The sequence below is a fragment of the Gobius niger genome (assembly GCF_951799975.1).
Source record: "Gobius niger genome assembly, chromosome: 15".
In the NCBI taxonomy this organism is placed as follows: Eukaryota; Metazoa; Chordata; class Actinopteri; order Gobiiformes; family Gobiidae; genus Gobius; species Gobius niger.
In genome coordinates, this window is record NC_136866.1 from 29,329,078 (window position 1) to 29,342,777 (window position 13,700).

Here is a 13,700-nt window from a genome sequence, read left to right on the forward strand (position 1 = left end):
TGTTCAAAAAATAAATATATATTAAAGATGTTGTCCATAAACAATTGGTCTCTTTTGGAGGGAGAAATCCCAACTTTGAAATACGGGGGGGGAAGCATCATGCTGTGGGGAACATTATGTGGAAATATTGGGGCAACATCTTAAGACGTCAGCCAGGAAGTTAAAGCTTGGGCGCAGATGGGTCTTTCAGATGGACAATTCCCAAAGCATATGGCCAATACTGGTTACAAAGTGGCAGAGCTGAAAAGGCCCACATTATTTTTTATCACATTATAGCTTAAGTGGCGCTGTTTGAGGATGTGTTGATCGAGTAAACTAAAGGGAAATGTTTTTTGAAGGCTCTAATAATGAAATTTACAATGTACAAAACACTACAGACCCTAAATATAAAATCAAAGTTGGTTTTCATCAAAAATACTACACTTTTTATGTCATTTTTGCTTCATTTCGTCTGTGTGAACCAGAAAACGATTATTTCAATAATCGATTAGTCGTTTCAGCCCAAGTATGTTTATTGTTTCCAATGCTGCATGACTTTATTCAACTTGCTGGCATATACCATTTCACTGAGCCGTTCCTTCAAACATAATCAATGTATTGCCTCCTCCTCATAATATGCTGAGAGAAAACGTGTTTATGTGCAAAATCATCATGTAATATAAAAGTAGTTTTGACCATTTTATAAATGTTCTTTCTGTTTCTCTATATCATAATTTATCTATAGTGTGTAGTTTTCAACAATAATAATAATCCCCCTCATCCTAAAGAGTCTACATTGAATTGACTGAATTTCCTTCAGGTTTAATAAAGTATATCGTATTTGAATTAGATATTTAGCTAAATGTATTTGTCAAAAATGTTGAATTGTTCATTGAAGCAGATACTCACCCGTGATGTATGTTTTCTAATGATTTGTTCATGTGCCACAGTTATGGTGCCTGTAAAACAATCTTTATTCATTTGACATTGAAATGACCCACATTTATCCAGAGTGACCTTTGACCAAACCGGATGTGCGCCAGTGTTCGCCGTGATAAGAAGCCTCCGAATAGGGCTGTCAGTTAGGAAACATACAGGCTCCTTTTTCCTACCTCCTCCCTGTTATACCTCCTTTAGCATAGGGACCTCTGGTGGTTCCTCACCGGTGATTGGAAGCTCTGTGCCATCCTATAAGCTCTGCTAACCTCCCCACCCTCACGTGACTCACGCTCGACCACTGTTGATTGACAGGCGCACATTTCTTTTGACAAAAGCTGTGGTTTTCTGTGACAAAATCACAGCTCAGTCACATGTTACTGTTTTAAAGAGTAAATGGCCTAAATGAAGGCAGTTTGTGCTTTTATTCAGTAGAAACTTAACCTCTTAACTCCTGCCTGAACCGAGAGGATCATTTTCCTCACGTCATCAGATTTTTTTTCCATCATTTTTTTGTTGGGTGTTCAACTCATTTTTGTAACTTTTTTGTCATTTTTTGTCACATTTTTGTCATTTTTTTGGTAATTTTTTGTCAATTTTTTGTAATTTTTTTTGTCAATTTTTTATCACATTTTTGTCATTTTTTGGTCATTTTTTGTCAATTTTTTGTGATTTTTTACAGTTTTGTTGCTATTTTCACAGCTTTTTTCCAGATTGAGGTAAAGCCAAACTGGAGAAAATGTGCTCGGTTCAGGTGGGAGTTAAGGGGTTAAAGCCACATGGTAAGTAATTTGCATAGACAGCGCAGTGGAGGAGCAGACCTCACTGTACGTAAATGCAGCATCTTTCTCTGAGGATGAACCAAAGAACAGCATTTGGTGGAATATTTGACCAGAGCATTGTTTATTTCTGTGATGAAGCTGTAGTTGTGGAAGGTGAATCTGAAACATCTGTTTTCTGTGTGGCTTCATATCGTTATTGTGGTTCATGTTTGAGTCTCAAAAGTCAGTGGCTGCAGTAGGAGTTTTTTTTTTTTAAATCCAATACTATGTGGATGAGGCGTTTTTTATGAAACAGCTGATGTCACTGCCCTGTTGTTTCCGCCGCTGGGTAAGGAGGTCTGATTGTGCAAACAGCTCTGAAGCTCCAGATCCAGATATTTATCATTTCCGCTCCTAAAATGTGTAAAGTGCACTTTAAAACCATGAATGATGTAAACCCTTGTAAAGAATTTTTAAGAATTAGATACCAATTTCAAGATAACATATGTAAATTTTGTCAAATTGATATTGAATCTCAAGAACATATGTAGCAATGTAGCAATGTGGGTTGATTTATACAATTGGTTGAAGGTAAAGAACAATGTACCCATGTTGGATTATAATTGTCAAATTTGGAGTATTTATGAAAGACAAAAAGATACAATATATGTATAATAATTTGATAATTCTGAGTACATTTTATTGAAATAGATGTAGATTTCTGAATGTAAATCCCAATTTTGTTCCTTTTAAAAATGAACTGATGTCCTTGTATAAGTCTCTTAAAATTCTAGAATGTAAAAGTGCCTTAAAACTATGTGAAACATTATCTGTATACATGAGCTAATGCCCTCATGTTTTTGTAACAAATGTTTATTTTTTTTAATTCATTTTTTGGTTTATTGTTTGATGCTGCTTAGATTTTCATTCACAGCAGTCATTTGTATTGCCTTTTTTGATTAAGATACATTGTCAATTGACATTGCAATAAAAAAAAAAGTTGACCTTATCACGTGACAAGGGTAAGGAACTAGGATCAGAACACATGAGCTACTATTTGAGGAATTCGAATGGACCCCGATTTTCTTGAAAAAAAAGAAGGTAAAAAAAAAGTATTTTGAAACAAGCAATGTGCTATTCATGCTATATTATCACGGTTTTTTTTTTTTCTACCAAGTGTTCAACTTTTTTCTGGCATCTTTGCTATTTTCTCTCACAAATTCAAAATCTCCCGCAACTAAAAAGGCAGCATTTGCTGTCCACGTTCCTGAGGTTGGTTTAAGTCAGGGTCATCGGCTCCCAGATGGAGTGTCAGTCTTTACCACGGAAACAATAGCCATTCTGGGTGCATTGGAGTGGGTAGGCAAGATTTGGCCCAAGCAGTCGTTGATATGTACTGATTCAGCTGCTGCGTTGATGGCACTGCAAGCAGGAGTGTCACAGGCAAGGCAGGATGTAATCTCCGAAATTTTAATGACGTTACATAGAGCTGAGGCGGCAGGATTGTCAGTGGCTTTCATGTGGGTCCCGGCCCATGTGGGAGTTGCTGGGAATGAGAGCGCAGACTCTATAGCGAAAAACGCTCTTAAACTGGAGAATATTACAGTGAGAACAACTTTAGGGTACCGTGAGCTGTGCACCATTATAGGGCAGGAGTTTCTAGGTAGATGGCAGAGGCTGTGGGATGGAGAGGAAAGAGGGAGGCATTTTCATTCTATTCAGAGTAGTGTTAAGGGGGGGGACACCACCTGGGGGAAAAGTAGAAGGGAACAAGTCATTTACACTCGGTTAAGGCTGGGTCACTGTGGATTTGGCCCAGACCTTGCACTCATGGGGAAGAGACTGGATGGACTATGTTCGTGTGGCAGGAAAACAGAGACAGTCCTTCATGTTCTAATGGAGTGTGTGTGCTACAAGGAGGAGCGGAGACGATTGTTTAAAGCTGTGCTGAGAACAGGAGTGGACAAGATATCACTGAGGACACTCTTGGACCCGCGGATAAATCGAGAGGCTGTGATTGCGGCAGTAATGGAGTTTGTTTTCTCCACTAATTTGCATGTGAGGATCTGCCCGTGATGCAGTTCTGTTAAGAGACTGTGGAAGGCAGCAATACGCCTGGTGGCGTCTAGCCTGCCGGAAACGAACAAGAAGAAGAAGAAGATCTCCCGCAACTCGATGGCCCCAATACGCTGTCGTGCTTCGCGGATCTGGCAACCCCGCGCTCTCCCTCAAACATGGCGGCGCCTGTCGCCCGTGTGTGATGCATTAGCTCAGAGCTAAAGCTAACACACAAAAACACGGACAGCTCTGGTGCGTGAGCGGCTCCTGGAGAGAGATTTCCGCCGATTGAAAGGACGATATTCGGGGAACGAAGAGGAGCCGTGTCGCTGTAGAGACACGGAGGAGCGGAGGCCGTGAGTCCCGGAGGCCCCGCAGCTCAGGCCGGGTCACTGTGTTTGTTTACGTGTGTTAGACAGAGGGTTTGAGGAGCTGGGTGTTCAGTGTGTGGTTTTTCCTGACACACAAACACACTCTGACACACACAGGTTTAATGTCTGCTGTTGCGTCTGGGCTTTGGGCAACTCGTCACTGATTTGAGTGATTTTTGTTTGATATTTGAATCTAACTTGAACCAAAAAGAAGAGAAGAAGTTGTATAGAATGTTTAACCTCTTAACTCCCGCCTGAACCGAGAGGATCTTTTTCCTCACGTCATCAGATATTTTTTCCATGTTTTTTTTGTTGGGTATTCAACTCATTTTTGTCATTTTTTTGTAAAAAGCTTTGTAATTTTTTTTTTCAAATTTTTATCACAATTTTGTCCTTTTTTTTGGTCATTTTTTGTCATTTTTTCTTCAATTTTTTGTCAATTTCTTGTGACATTTAATGACATTTTTGACACTTTTTCATACATTTTTCGTCACTTTTTTGTCACATTTCCATCATTGTTTTCATCTCAGTTTTGTTGCTATTTTCACAGCTTTTCTCCAGAAGCTTTTGGATTGGGGTAAAGCCAAACTGGAGAAAATGTAATCGGTTCAGGTGGGAGGTAAGGGGTTAAAGCCACACTGGGGAGCATTTGTGAATGTGGCACGTTCACGTATTTTTGAGTAATCTGTAAAAACTCTGATGGCGGCCATTTTAGGGATAGGTTTGCCTGAGTCCTCCTAGGAACGCCCCCACCTCCTGGAGACGCCTCCGAGCTTTCGTCACCAGCCGAGTAACCGACCACTGCTCCTCAGCAGAACCCCCTCCCCACTGATGCCACAGACAGCGTGTGGAGGGGGCGTGTCTAAAGGCTCAGAGGTTCTTAAAGAGACAGAGGCCTATTTCAAGACATTCACTACAGACATTTTGAGAGAGACATTTTGTACAAGGCAGTTATTCTAATTTACTGCATTTACAGACCAACAGAAGGTTTGTCATCATTGTAGTGTGATATAGACTGTGCTATGTGACTGAAAAAAGCATAATACCCCCTCTTTAACCTCCGCAAACGTAGTTTTTATTTTCGAAATAGTCATTATTGTGAAAGGCCTCAGTATTGTTGTTTAATGGCCAGCATGTCACATTAATCACAGTTTAGCCACAGCCAAACTTATACCTGGACAGACCAGTTTGGCCCTGACTTCAGCCGCATTAAACTGGCGTATCAGCTGTAAGCTTGTGGGTGGGCAAATAATAAGAGCTGGCGTTGTCTCCTGCAGGTCCAGATGCCCTCGCTGAGTCCTGGTCTCGGTCTGAAGCAAGAAATAAGGAGGAACCAACTGTTCGATCTGTGAGATGGATTTCACTGACGCTTCTTCCCTCAAAGAACATTTAAAAACACACACAGAAGAACAACTTTCCAGCTGTTCGGCCTCTTCGCGGTTTGAAAGGACGACAGCGGAGTCTGAAGAGGAACTGTGTGGCTCTAAAGTGGAGAACCAGGACTCGGCTCTGAGCCCGATGGACCTGCGGATCAGAGCGGGTGAGTCCGTCTGCTCTTTTTATTTAAGTTTAAAGACAATGACACTTTTTTTCTGTTGAACAATTGCAGAGTAAAGACATTGTTGTTTTTGCTTTCCCTGCTTTTCTTTCTTCAATTCCAGAAGAACCTAAACACCAGTCTAGTTTTGTTTAACCTCTTAACTCCCGCCTGAACCGAGAGGATCTTTTTCCTCACGTCATCAGATTTCTTTCCATCATTTTTTTGTTGGGTATTCAACTCATTTTTGTAACTTTATTTGTAATTTTTTTGTCATTTTTTGTCACATTTTTGTAATTTGTTTGTCAATTTTTTATCACATTTTTGTAATTTTTTAGTCATTTTTTTGGTCAAATTTTTGTCATTTTTCGTCACATTTTTGTCATTTTTTGGTCACATTTTTGTCACATTCTTGTCATTTTTTTTGTTATTTTTTGTCAATTTCTTGTCATTTTTTTTGTTATTTTTTGTCAATTTCTTGTGACATTTTTGTGACATTTTTGCCACTTTTTCATCAATTTTTCGTCACTTTTTTGTCAATGTTTTCTCACTTTTTTGTCACATTTTCATCATTGTTTTCGTCTCAGTTTTGTTGCTATTTTCACAGCTTTTCTCCAGAAGCTTTTGGATTGGGGTAAAGCCAAACTGGAGAAAATGTAATCGGTTCAGGTGGGAGGTAAGGGGTTAAAGCCACACTGGGGAGCATTTGTGAATGTGGCACGTTCACGTATTTTTGAGTAATCTGTAAAAACTCTGATGGCGGCCATTTTAGGGATAGGTTTGCCTGAGTCCTCCTAGGAACGCCCCCACCTCCTGGAGACGCCTCCGAGCTTTCGTCACCAGCCGAGTAACCGACCACTGCTCCTCAGCAGAACCCCCTCCCCACTGATGCCACAGACAGCGTGTGGAGGGGGCGTGTCTAAAGGCTCAGAGGTTCTTAAAGAGACAGAGGCCTATTTCAAGACATTCACTACAGACATTTTGAGAGAGACATTTTGTACAAGGCAGTTATTCTAATTTACTGCATTTACAGACCAACAGAAGGTTTGTCATCATTGTAGTGTGATATAGACTGTGCTATGTGACTGAAAAAAGCATAATACCCCCTCTTTAACCTCCGCAAACGTAGTTTTTATTTTCGAAATAGTCATTATTGTGAAAGGCCTCAGTATTGTTGTTTAATGGCCAGCATGTCACATTAATCACAGTTTAGCCACAGCCAAACTTATACCTGGACAGACCAGTTTGGCCCTGACTTCAGCCGCATTAAACTGGCGTATCAGCTGTAAGCTTGTGGGTGGGCAAATAATAAGAGCTGGCGTTGTCTCCTGCAGGTCCAGATGCCCTCGCTGAGTCCTGGTCTCGGTCTGAAGCAAGAAATAAGGAGGAACCAACTGTTCGATCTGTGAGATGGATTTCACTGACGCTTCTTCCCTCAAAGAACATTTAAAAACACACACAGAAGAACAACTTTCCAGCTGTTCGGCCTCTTCGCGGTTTGAAAGGACGACAGCGGAGTCTGAAGAGGAACTGTGTGGCTCTAAAGTGGAGAACCAGGACTCGGCTCTGAGCCCGATGGACCTGCGGATCAGAGCGGGTGAGTCCGTCTGCTCTTTTTATTTAAGTTTAAAGACAATGACACTTTTTTTCTGTTGAACAATTGCAGAGTAAAGACATTGTTGTTTTTGCTTTCCCTGCTTTTCTTTCTTCAATTCCAGAAGAACCTAAACACCAGTCTAGTTTTGTTTAACCTCTTAACTCCCGCCTGAACCGAGAGGATCTTTTTCCTCACGTCATCAGATTTCTTTCCATCATTTTTTTGTTGGGTATTCAACTCATTTTTGTAACTTTATTTGTAATTTTTTTGTCATTTTTTGTCACATTTTTGTAATTTGTTTGTCAATTTTTTATCACATTTTTGTAATTTTTTAGTCATTTTTTTGGTCAAATTTTTGTCATTTTTCGTCACATTTTTGTCATTTTTTGGTCACATTTTTGTCACATTCTTGTCATTTTTTTTGTTATTTTTTGTCAATTTCTTGTCATTTTTTTTGTTATTTTTTGTCAATTTCTTGTGACATTTTTGTGACATTTTTGCCACTTTTTCATCAATTTTTCGTCACTTTTTTGTCAATGTTTTCTCACTTTTTTGTCACATTTTCATCATTGTTTTCGTCTCAGTTTTGTTGCTATTTTCACAGCTTTTGTTGTAATTAAAAACCTATTGAACCTTCAGCCTGCGTTATCTTCTATTTTTGTGCTTTCACCATTATGTGAAAAATAAAGTAAAAAATAAATACACAATTAAGTATTATGAGCCACTGGTGTGAATGTTTTCAAAAGCTCTTCCATAATAAATCCCAAAAAATTCCTGAACAAATTTGTCTTTACTGCGACTAAAACCAACGCAGCAGCACATGGTTCTTTTGGGACTCTTCCTTGGTCGACATGATGCAGTTATCGTGGAAGTGAATCAGATTGTTTTAATGTGGATTCAGCACTGAACGTTGTTTCTGGAAGTTTACGGACAAGTAAACAGCTCCACTTTGTTTCCCACAGGTGTCCAGACGCCCTCGCTGAGACCAGGCCTCGGTCTGAAGCAGGAAGTCACAGAGACTCCACAGATTAAAGAGGAGCCAGAGGAGCAGGGCGTCAAACAGGAGGAAGAGGAACAGAGCGTCAAGCGGGAGGAGGAGCAGCTGCCAGTGTAGGCTCCACCTCTTTAAACATTTCACTGACAAACACTCACATTACACTTTTAAGTCTATGTTTTTAATCATCTTCCAGGCCCATCCCAGAGTATATCACCGATTGTGTTAAAAAGGAAGAGCCCTCGCTGCTCCAACAAACTGAGCACCGAGAGGAAACGCGGGAAGAGGACTTGAGCTCTGAGACTAAGGCACAGACTGAACACTCTGACACTGACACTGCCGATGAAGACAGTCGTCCCTTCAGCGAGTCACCTCTGTCCCCCAAACACAAGTCATTTACCCTGAAGGCTGTTCTCCGAGAGCACGTGAAAGGAAGCGTCACTGAAAGAACAGAAGGGAATATGCAGAAGTGCCCGGTTTGTGAAAAGACATTTAAAGCATATTATTTGCGATCACACATGAGAGTTCACACTGGAGAGAGACCTTACAGGTGCACAGTCTGTTCAAAATCATTTTCTAATCGGGCTAATCTCAGTAAACATATTCGAATACACACAGGGGAGAGGCCTTACAGCTGCTCACTTTGTACGAAAAGCTTTACCCAAAAGGCGCATCTGCATCTGCACGTGAAAACACACGCAGGGAAAGACACTTCCAGCTGTTCGCGCTCTTCGCCAGGTGAAAGGACGACAGCGGAGTCTGAGGAGGATCTGTGTGGGTCCAAAGAGGAGAACCAGAGGAAACAGCAGCTCCTGGACTCGGCTCTGAGCCCCACAGTCCGGCTGCACCAACAGGGTGAGTCTCTGGGTTATTCTTTATTTGCATGGAGACCTTTTAACCGCTTAACTCCCACCTGAACATGTTTTCTCCAAATTCTCCAAATCTAAAAGCTTCTACAAAACGGCAACAAAAAAGGAGAAGAAAATGAGGATGTAAACACAACAAAAAATGCTTAAAAGTGACCAAAAAAAGCGACAAAAACTCAACAAAAAAGTGACAAAAGAGCAACAAAAAAGACAAAAAAACAGCAAAAAAAGACAAAAATCCTGCAAAAAAAACGACAAAAATCCTGCTAAAAATGACAAAAATCCTGCAGAAAAATGAAAAAAATCCAGAAAGAAAAAAAGACCAAAAAACAGCAAAAAATGACTAAAATCCAGCAAAAAATAGACAAAAATCCAGCAGAAAAATGATAAAAATCCAGCAGAAAAAAGACAAAAAATCCAACAAAAATGACTAAAATCCAGCAAAAAAAAGACAAAAAAAAAATGCAAAAAATGACTAAAATGACAAAAATCCAGCAAAAAATGACAAAAATGCAGCAAAAAAATGGACCAAAAAAACAGCAAAAAATGACTAAAATCCAGCTAAAAAATGACAAAAAAAAACAGCAAAAAAAATGACTAAAATCCAGCTACAAAGAAAAAGACAAAAAATCCAACAAAAAAGTGACAAAAGAGCAGCAAAAGAGCAGCAAAAAAGTAATAAAGTGACAAAGCACAGTAAGTGACAAAAACACATAAGGGAAATAAAAAGTGACGACAGTGGCAAAGAGGAGAGAATGCATTTGGTAAAATAAAATCAATTAAAATCTTAATCGTCCAAACTTGCATTTTTTGGCCATATCGCCCAGCCCTAGTATAGTATCTATATATCTATATATCTAGGCCTTCTGATGACGGCTGAAACATGTAAAGGTAAAGATTTCAACATCTCTAATCCTAGTGTCTGAAAGTTATGCTAGTAACACAAGTAGACACGATGAACGTTACTAAACTTGCATTTTTCCCTTGTGTCCTGCAGGTGTCCAGTCGTCCTCGCTGAGTCCTGGCCCCGGCCTGAAGCAGGAGACCCCAGAGACTCCGCAGATTAAAGGGGAGCCAAAGGAACAGAGTGTCAAACAGCCGCCAGTGGAGGCTCCACAGTCGTACGATCTTCAACTTCAAATAAATCAAGTATCACATGATGTGTAATGTTGTAAAAAGAAAACAGTTGTGGAGAAAGAGGGCAGCCCTGTCGACACCCTCCCTTTATTTTAATTGGCTTGAGAATTTAAAATTAAATACAATATCAGCTGCATGGTTCTTATAAAATATTGGGAGCCATTTCATCATATTTTTTTATTAAAACTTTTCACCAAACACCTTGTTTTTTCTTTAGATGTCAGCAGCAGGGTGACACAGAGGTTAGCGCTTTCGCCTCACAACAACAACAACAAGTTCCCGGGTTCTATTCCCAAACTCCATGGGGCCTTTCCTTGTGGGGTTTCCACGTTCTCCCGGTGCTGAGGTAGGTTTACGCCAGTTGTTCAAAAGCTGTATTTCAGAAAATATTATTTTTATTAATATATGTAAGGATTAAACGACTCGGAGTCGTGCATTAGACGGTTATAATGCACGACACAGAGTCAAGAACACCACAACGCTCAGTGGAGTGAGCGAGTCATTCTCCGCAGCTATTACGAGGATCTCAGTCAGGCTCAACGACACAACATCAGCACAGAATCACAACACAACAGGACTAACCCGGCACTTTTCCGTGGAAGTAAACACCGATATGCGGCACTCGTGGGCAGGAGTTATTTCACTTTTACGCTGTTTAACCTGAAGCTAAAGCTAGCTAACTCAACCAGCTCAACTGTTTATGGAAACAGCTGCGGTGGAGTCGCTCACACCTGGGCCCCCCCAACTGAAACTTTTATGTTTGACTTTACTAATCCAGACAAATATGCTTAAATGCAGGATCATTTTATGTACGCCTGAAAATGATGAATAGCCTTAACCGTTTTCAATAGAAATGTAAAGCTCGTATGTTATTAACAGTAGCTAACCTAGCTGCTCACTCTCCTCTACAAACATTTATCAAACGTTTTGTTTTGGCCAAAAACATTGAAATTAACACAAAATCCATCTCATACGATCCTGTCAGTCACTAATTACGCGTTTATCTGATTCAGCTGTGTCATGCGTTGCTATGGCGACGCCACAGCGGAGTGATATCCCAGTGATTTAACTACCGGACTACGTGTGCGGTTATACGAAAGTAATGCACCAGCCAATCAGAATCCAGTATTTACCCAGACCATGGTATAAGTGTGTATATATGTGTGTGCTGGTATCTCCTGTGCACCTGCCTTAAGTAAATGATGTGCAAAGTTTTTCTACTAAATTCTTAAATAAACATCTCGTCCTCTTTCAGATTTGCCCCAGGGTCCAGTGCTGTTTTTGTGACGAGTCAAGAGTCCTCCCAGCTTCAACAAAGGCAAACAGAGCACCAAGCACCAACACAGACAGAGCGCATCAGCTCCAAGCCACAGTTACACTCGGGGGCGGAGTCAGCGTCAGATCCGTCCCTCAAACAGAAGCCTGGCCCAGAGACGGGTATCGCTGATAACAAGGGAGACGTGTCAGGAGCCGATGACGGAGCTCAGAAGAAGCATCAGTGCTCAGTCTGTAAGAAGAGATATTTAACTGAGACATTTTTAAAAATACATGTGAGAATGCATGAGGGGGTGAGACAAGGAACCGTTGAAAAACCAGCTGCACAGATGGAAACAGCTGAAGGAAACTCAGCCACATGCCCCAGATCCAAGTCTGGACCAGAGACCAGCGCCTCTGTCCACGATGAGGATGAGTCAGGAGCTGAACGAGCTGAGAAGAAGAGGTTCAAGTGCTCAGTTTGTCACAGGAAATATGTGAATAAACACAATTTACGAGTACATGAGAAGACGCATACAGGGGAGAGACCTTACAGCTGCTCGTTTTGTCCAAAGGAATTTCTGACTAAGCAGACTTTACAAATACACGAGAGGACACATACAGGGGAGAAACCTTACAGCTGTACAGAGTGTCCTAAAGCGTTCAGCCAAAGTTCGGTGCTTTATTCCCATATGAAACTACATACAGGTGAAAGATCCTTCAGCTGTACGGTTTGTAAGGACACATTTATCAGCAGGAAAAGCTTTGTTATACACATGAGCAAACACACGGGCGAGAGACCTTTCAGCTGTTCGCTCTGTACAAAGGCGTTTGCCACTAAGGGCTGCCTGAATATACACGTCAAGAGACACAATGCAGAACGAAAATTCTGCTGCTCCGTCTGCGGGAAAACATATTCCCAGCTGCACTGCCTGGACGCACACATGACGGTGCACACAGGCGAAAGGCCATTCAGCTGCTCAGTCTGCAGCAAAGCATTCGGCCGGAAGTCGAGCCTGCGAACTCATCGGCTGACGCACACTAAAGAGAGACCTTACAGCTGCTCACTGTGCCCGAAGGCGTATGCGGCGAAAGCTATGCTGCAGCAACACATGAGGACACACACGGGCGAGAGACCTTTCAGCTGTACGCTCTGCAGGAAGGCGTTCGCGTGTCGTGGTTCCCTCAGGACACATTTAAAAACGCACAGAGGAGATAGACCTTTCAGCTGCTCGACCTGCGATAGAGCGTTTACCTTTCGAGCCACTCTTGTGAGTCATGAACGGTCGCACACGGGAGAGAGACCTTACAGCTGTTCACTCTGCGAGAAAACCTTCATCTACGCCGTCAATCTCAGGAATCATCAGAGGTCGCACACAGGAGAGAGACCATACAGCTGTTCCATCTGCATGAAAACGTTTGCCTTTAAAGCCAGTCTCGGGAATCACGAAAGGTTACACACAGGGGCAAAACCATTCAGCTGCACAATCTGCCAGGAGACGTTCACCTGGAAGGCAAAGCTGAGAAGACACCTGGAGGCTCACGAAGAGAAACCTCACAGCTGTCCGGTCTGTAAGAAGAGGTTTAAGGAGACGTGTGCTCTTGAGGTTCACGCGAGGACTCACACGGTGACGTTTGCAGATTCTTCCTCCCTCGAAGCACATTCAAAAACACACACAGGAGAAGAACCTTCACGCTCTTCACTGTTTGAAAGAACGACAGGGGGGTCTGGGGAGGATCTGTGTGGCTCTAAAGAGGAGGAGCAGAGGAAACGGCGGCTCCGGAACCCCATAGTCCTGCTGCACAGAGTCCGGCTGCCCACAGAGGGTGAGTCTCTCTCTGACCGGACTCTGGTTCTGTTGTGTTTGTAGTTTGTAGTTGTGCTGGTGGGTTAAAGAGCTAACACGCTAACACACAAGCTAACACGCACGCGCTAACACACATGTTAAAGGAATAGGCCACCGTTTTTACATACTAAGATATGTTCTTGCCTAACCTTAGACGTGTTAATATATACCCGTCTGGTCTTTGTCCGTGCGCTCTGTCACACATACGCAGCCTCTCCCACATGTCATATAGCTCCAAAAACGTGTTCCCTATTTAAATAAAGTTACGTGAAGTGTTTTCATGCGAAGTATATTTACACAGAAATGTAACATGTCGATTTTATAAGCAGATAAAAAGGGGTGCTATATTGTGAGGCGTAATGA

At 41.7% G+C, this 13,700-nt stretch overlaps 1 protein-coding gene across 1 annotated transcript in view; it reads left to right on the forward strand.

Moving 5' to 3' along the window:
- Nucleotides 1-6,982: 6,982 nt before the first annotated feature.
- LOC306975098 (uncharacterized protein) overlaps nt 6,983-13,700 on the forward strand; it is a gene marked incomplete at both ends in the record, with an annotated part of 221,666 nt that continues 214,948 nt past the window's right edge. Inside the window, 2 exons of the mRNA XM_079572518.1 lie at nt 6,983-7,047; nt 8,430-9,088. Of these exons, the coding sequence (XP_079428644.1) occupies nt 6,983-7,047; nt 8,430-9,088 (724 nt within the window). The remainder of the gene's footprint in view (nt 7,048-8,429; nt 9,089-13,700) is intronic.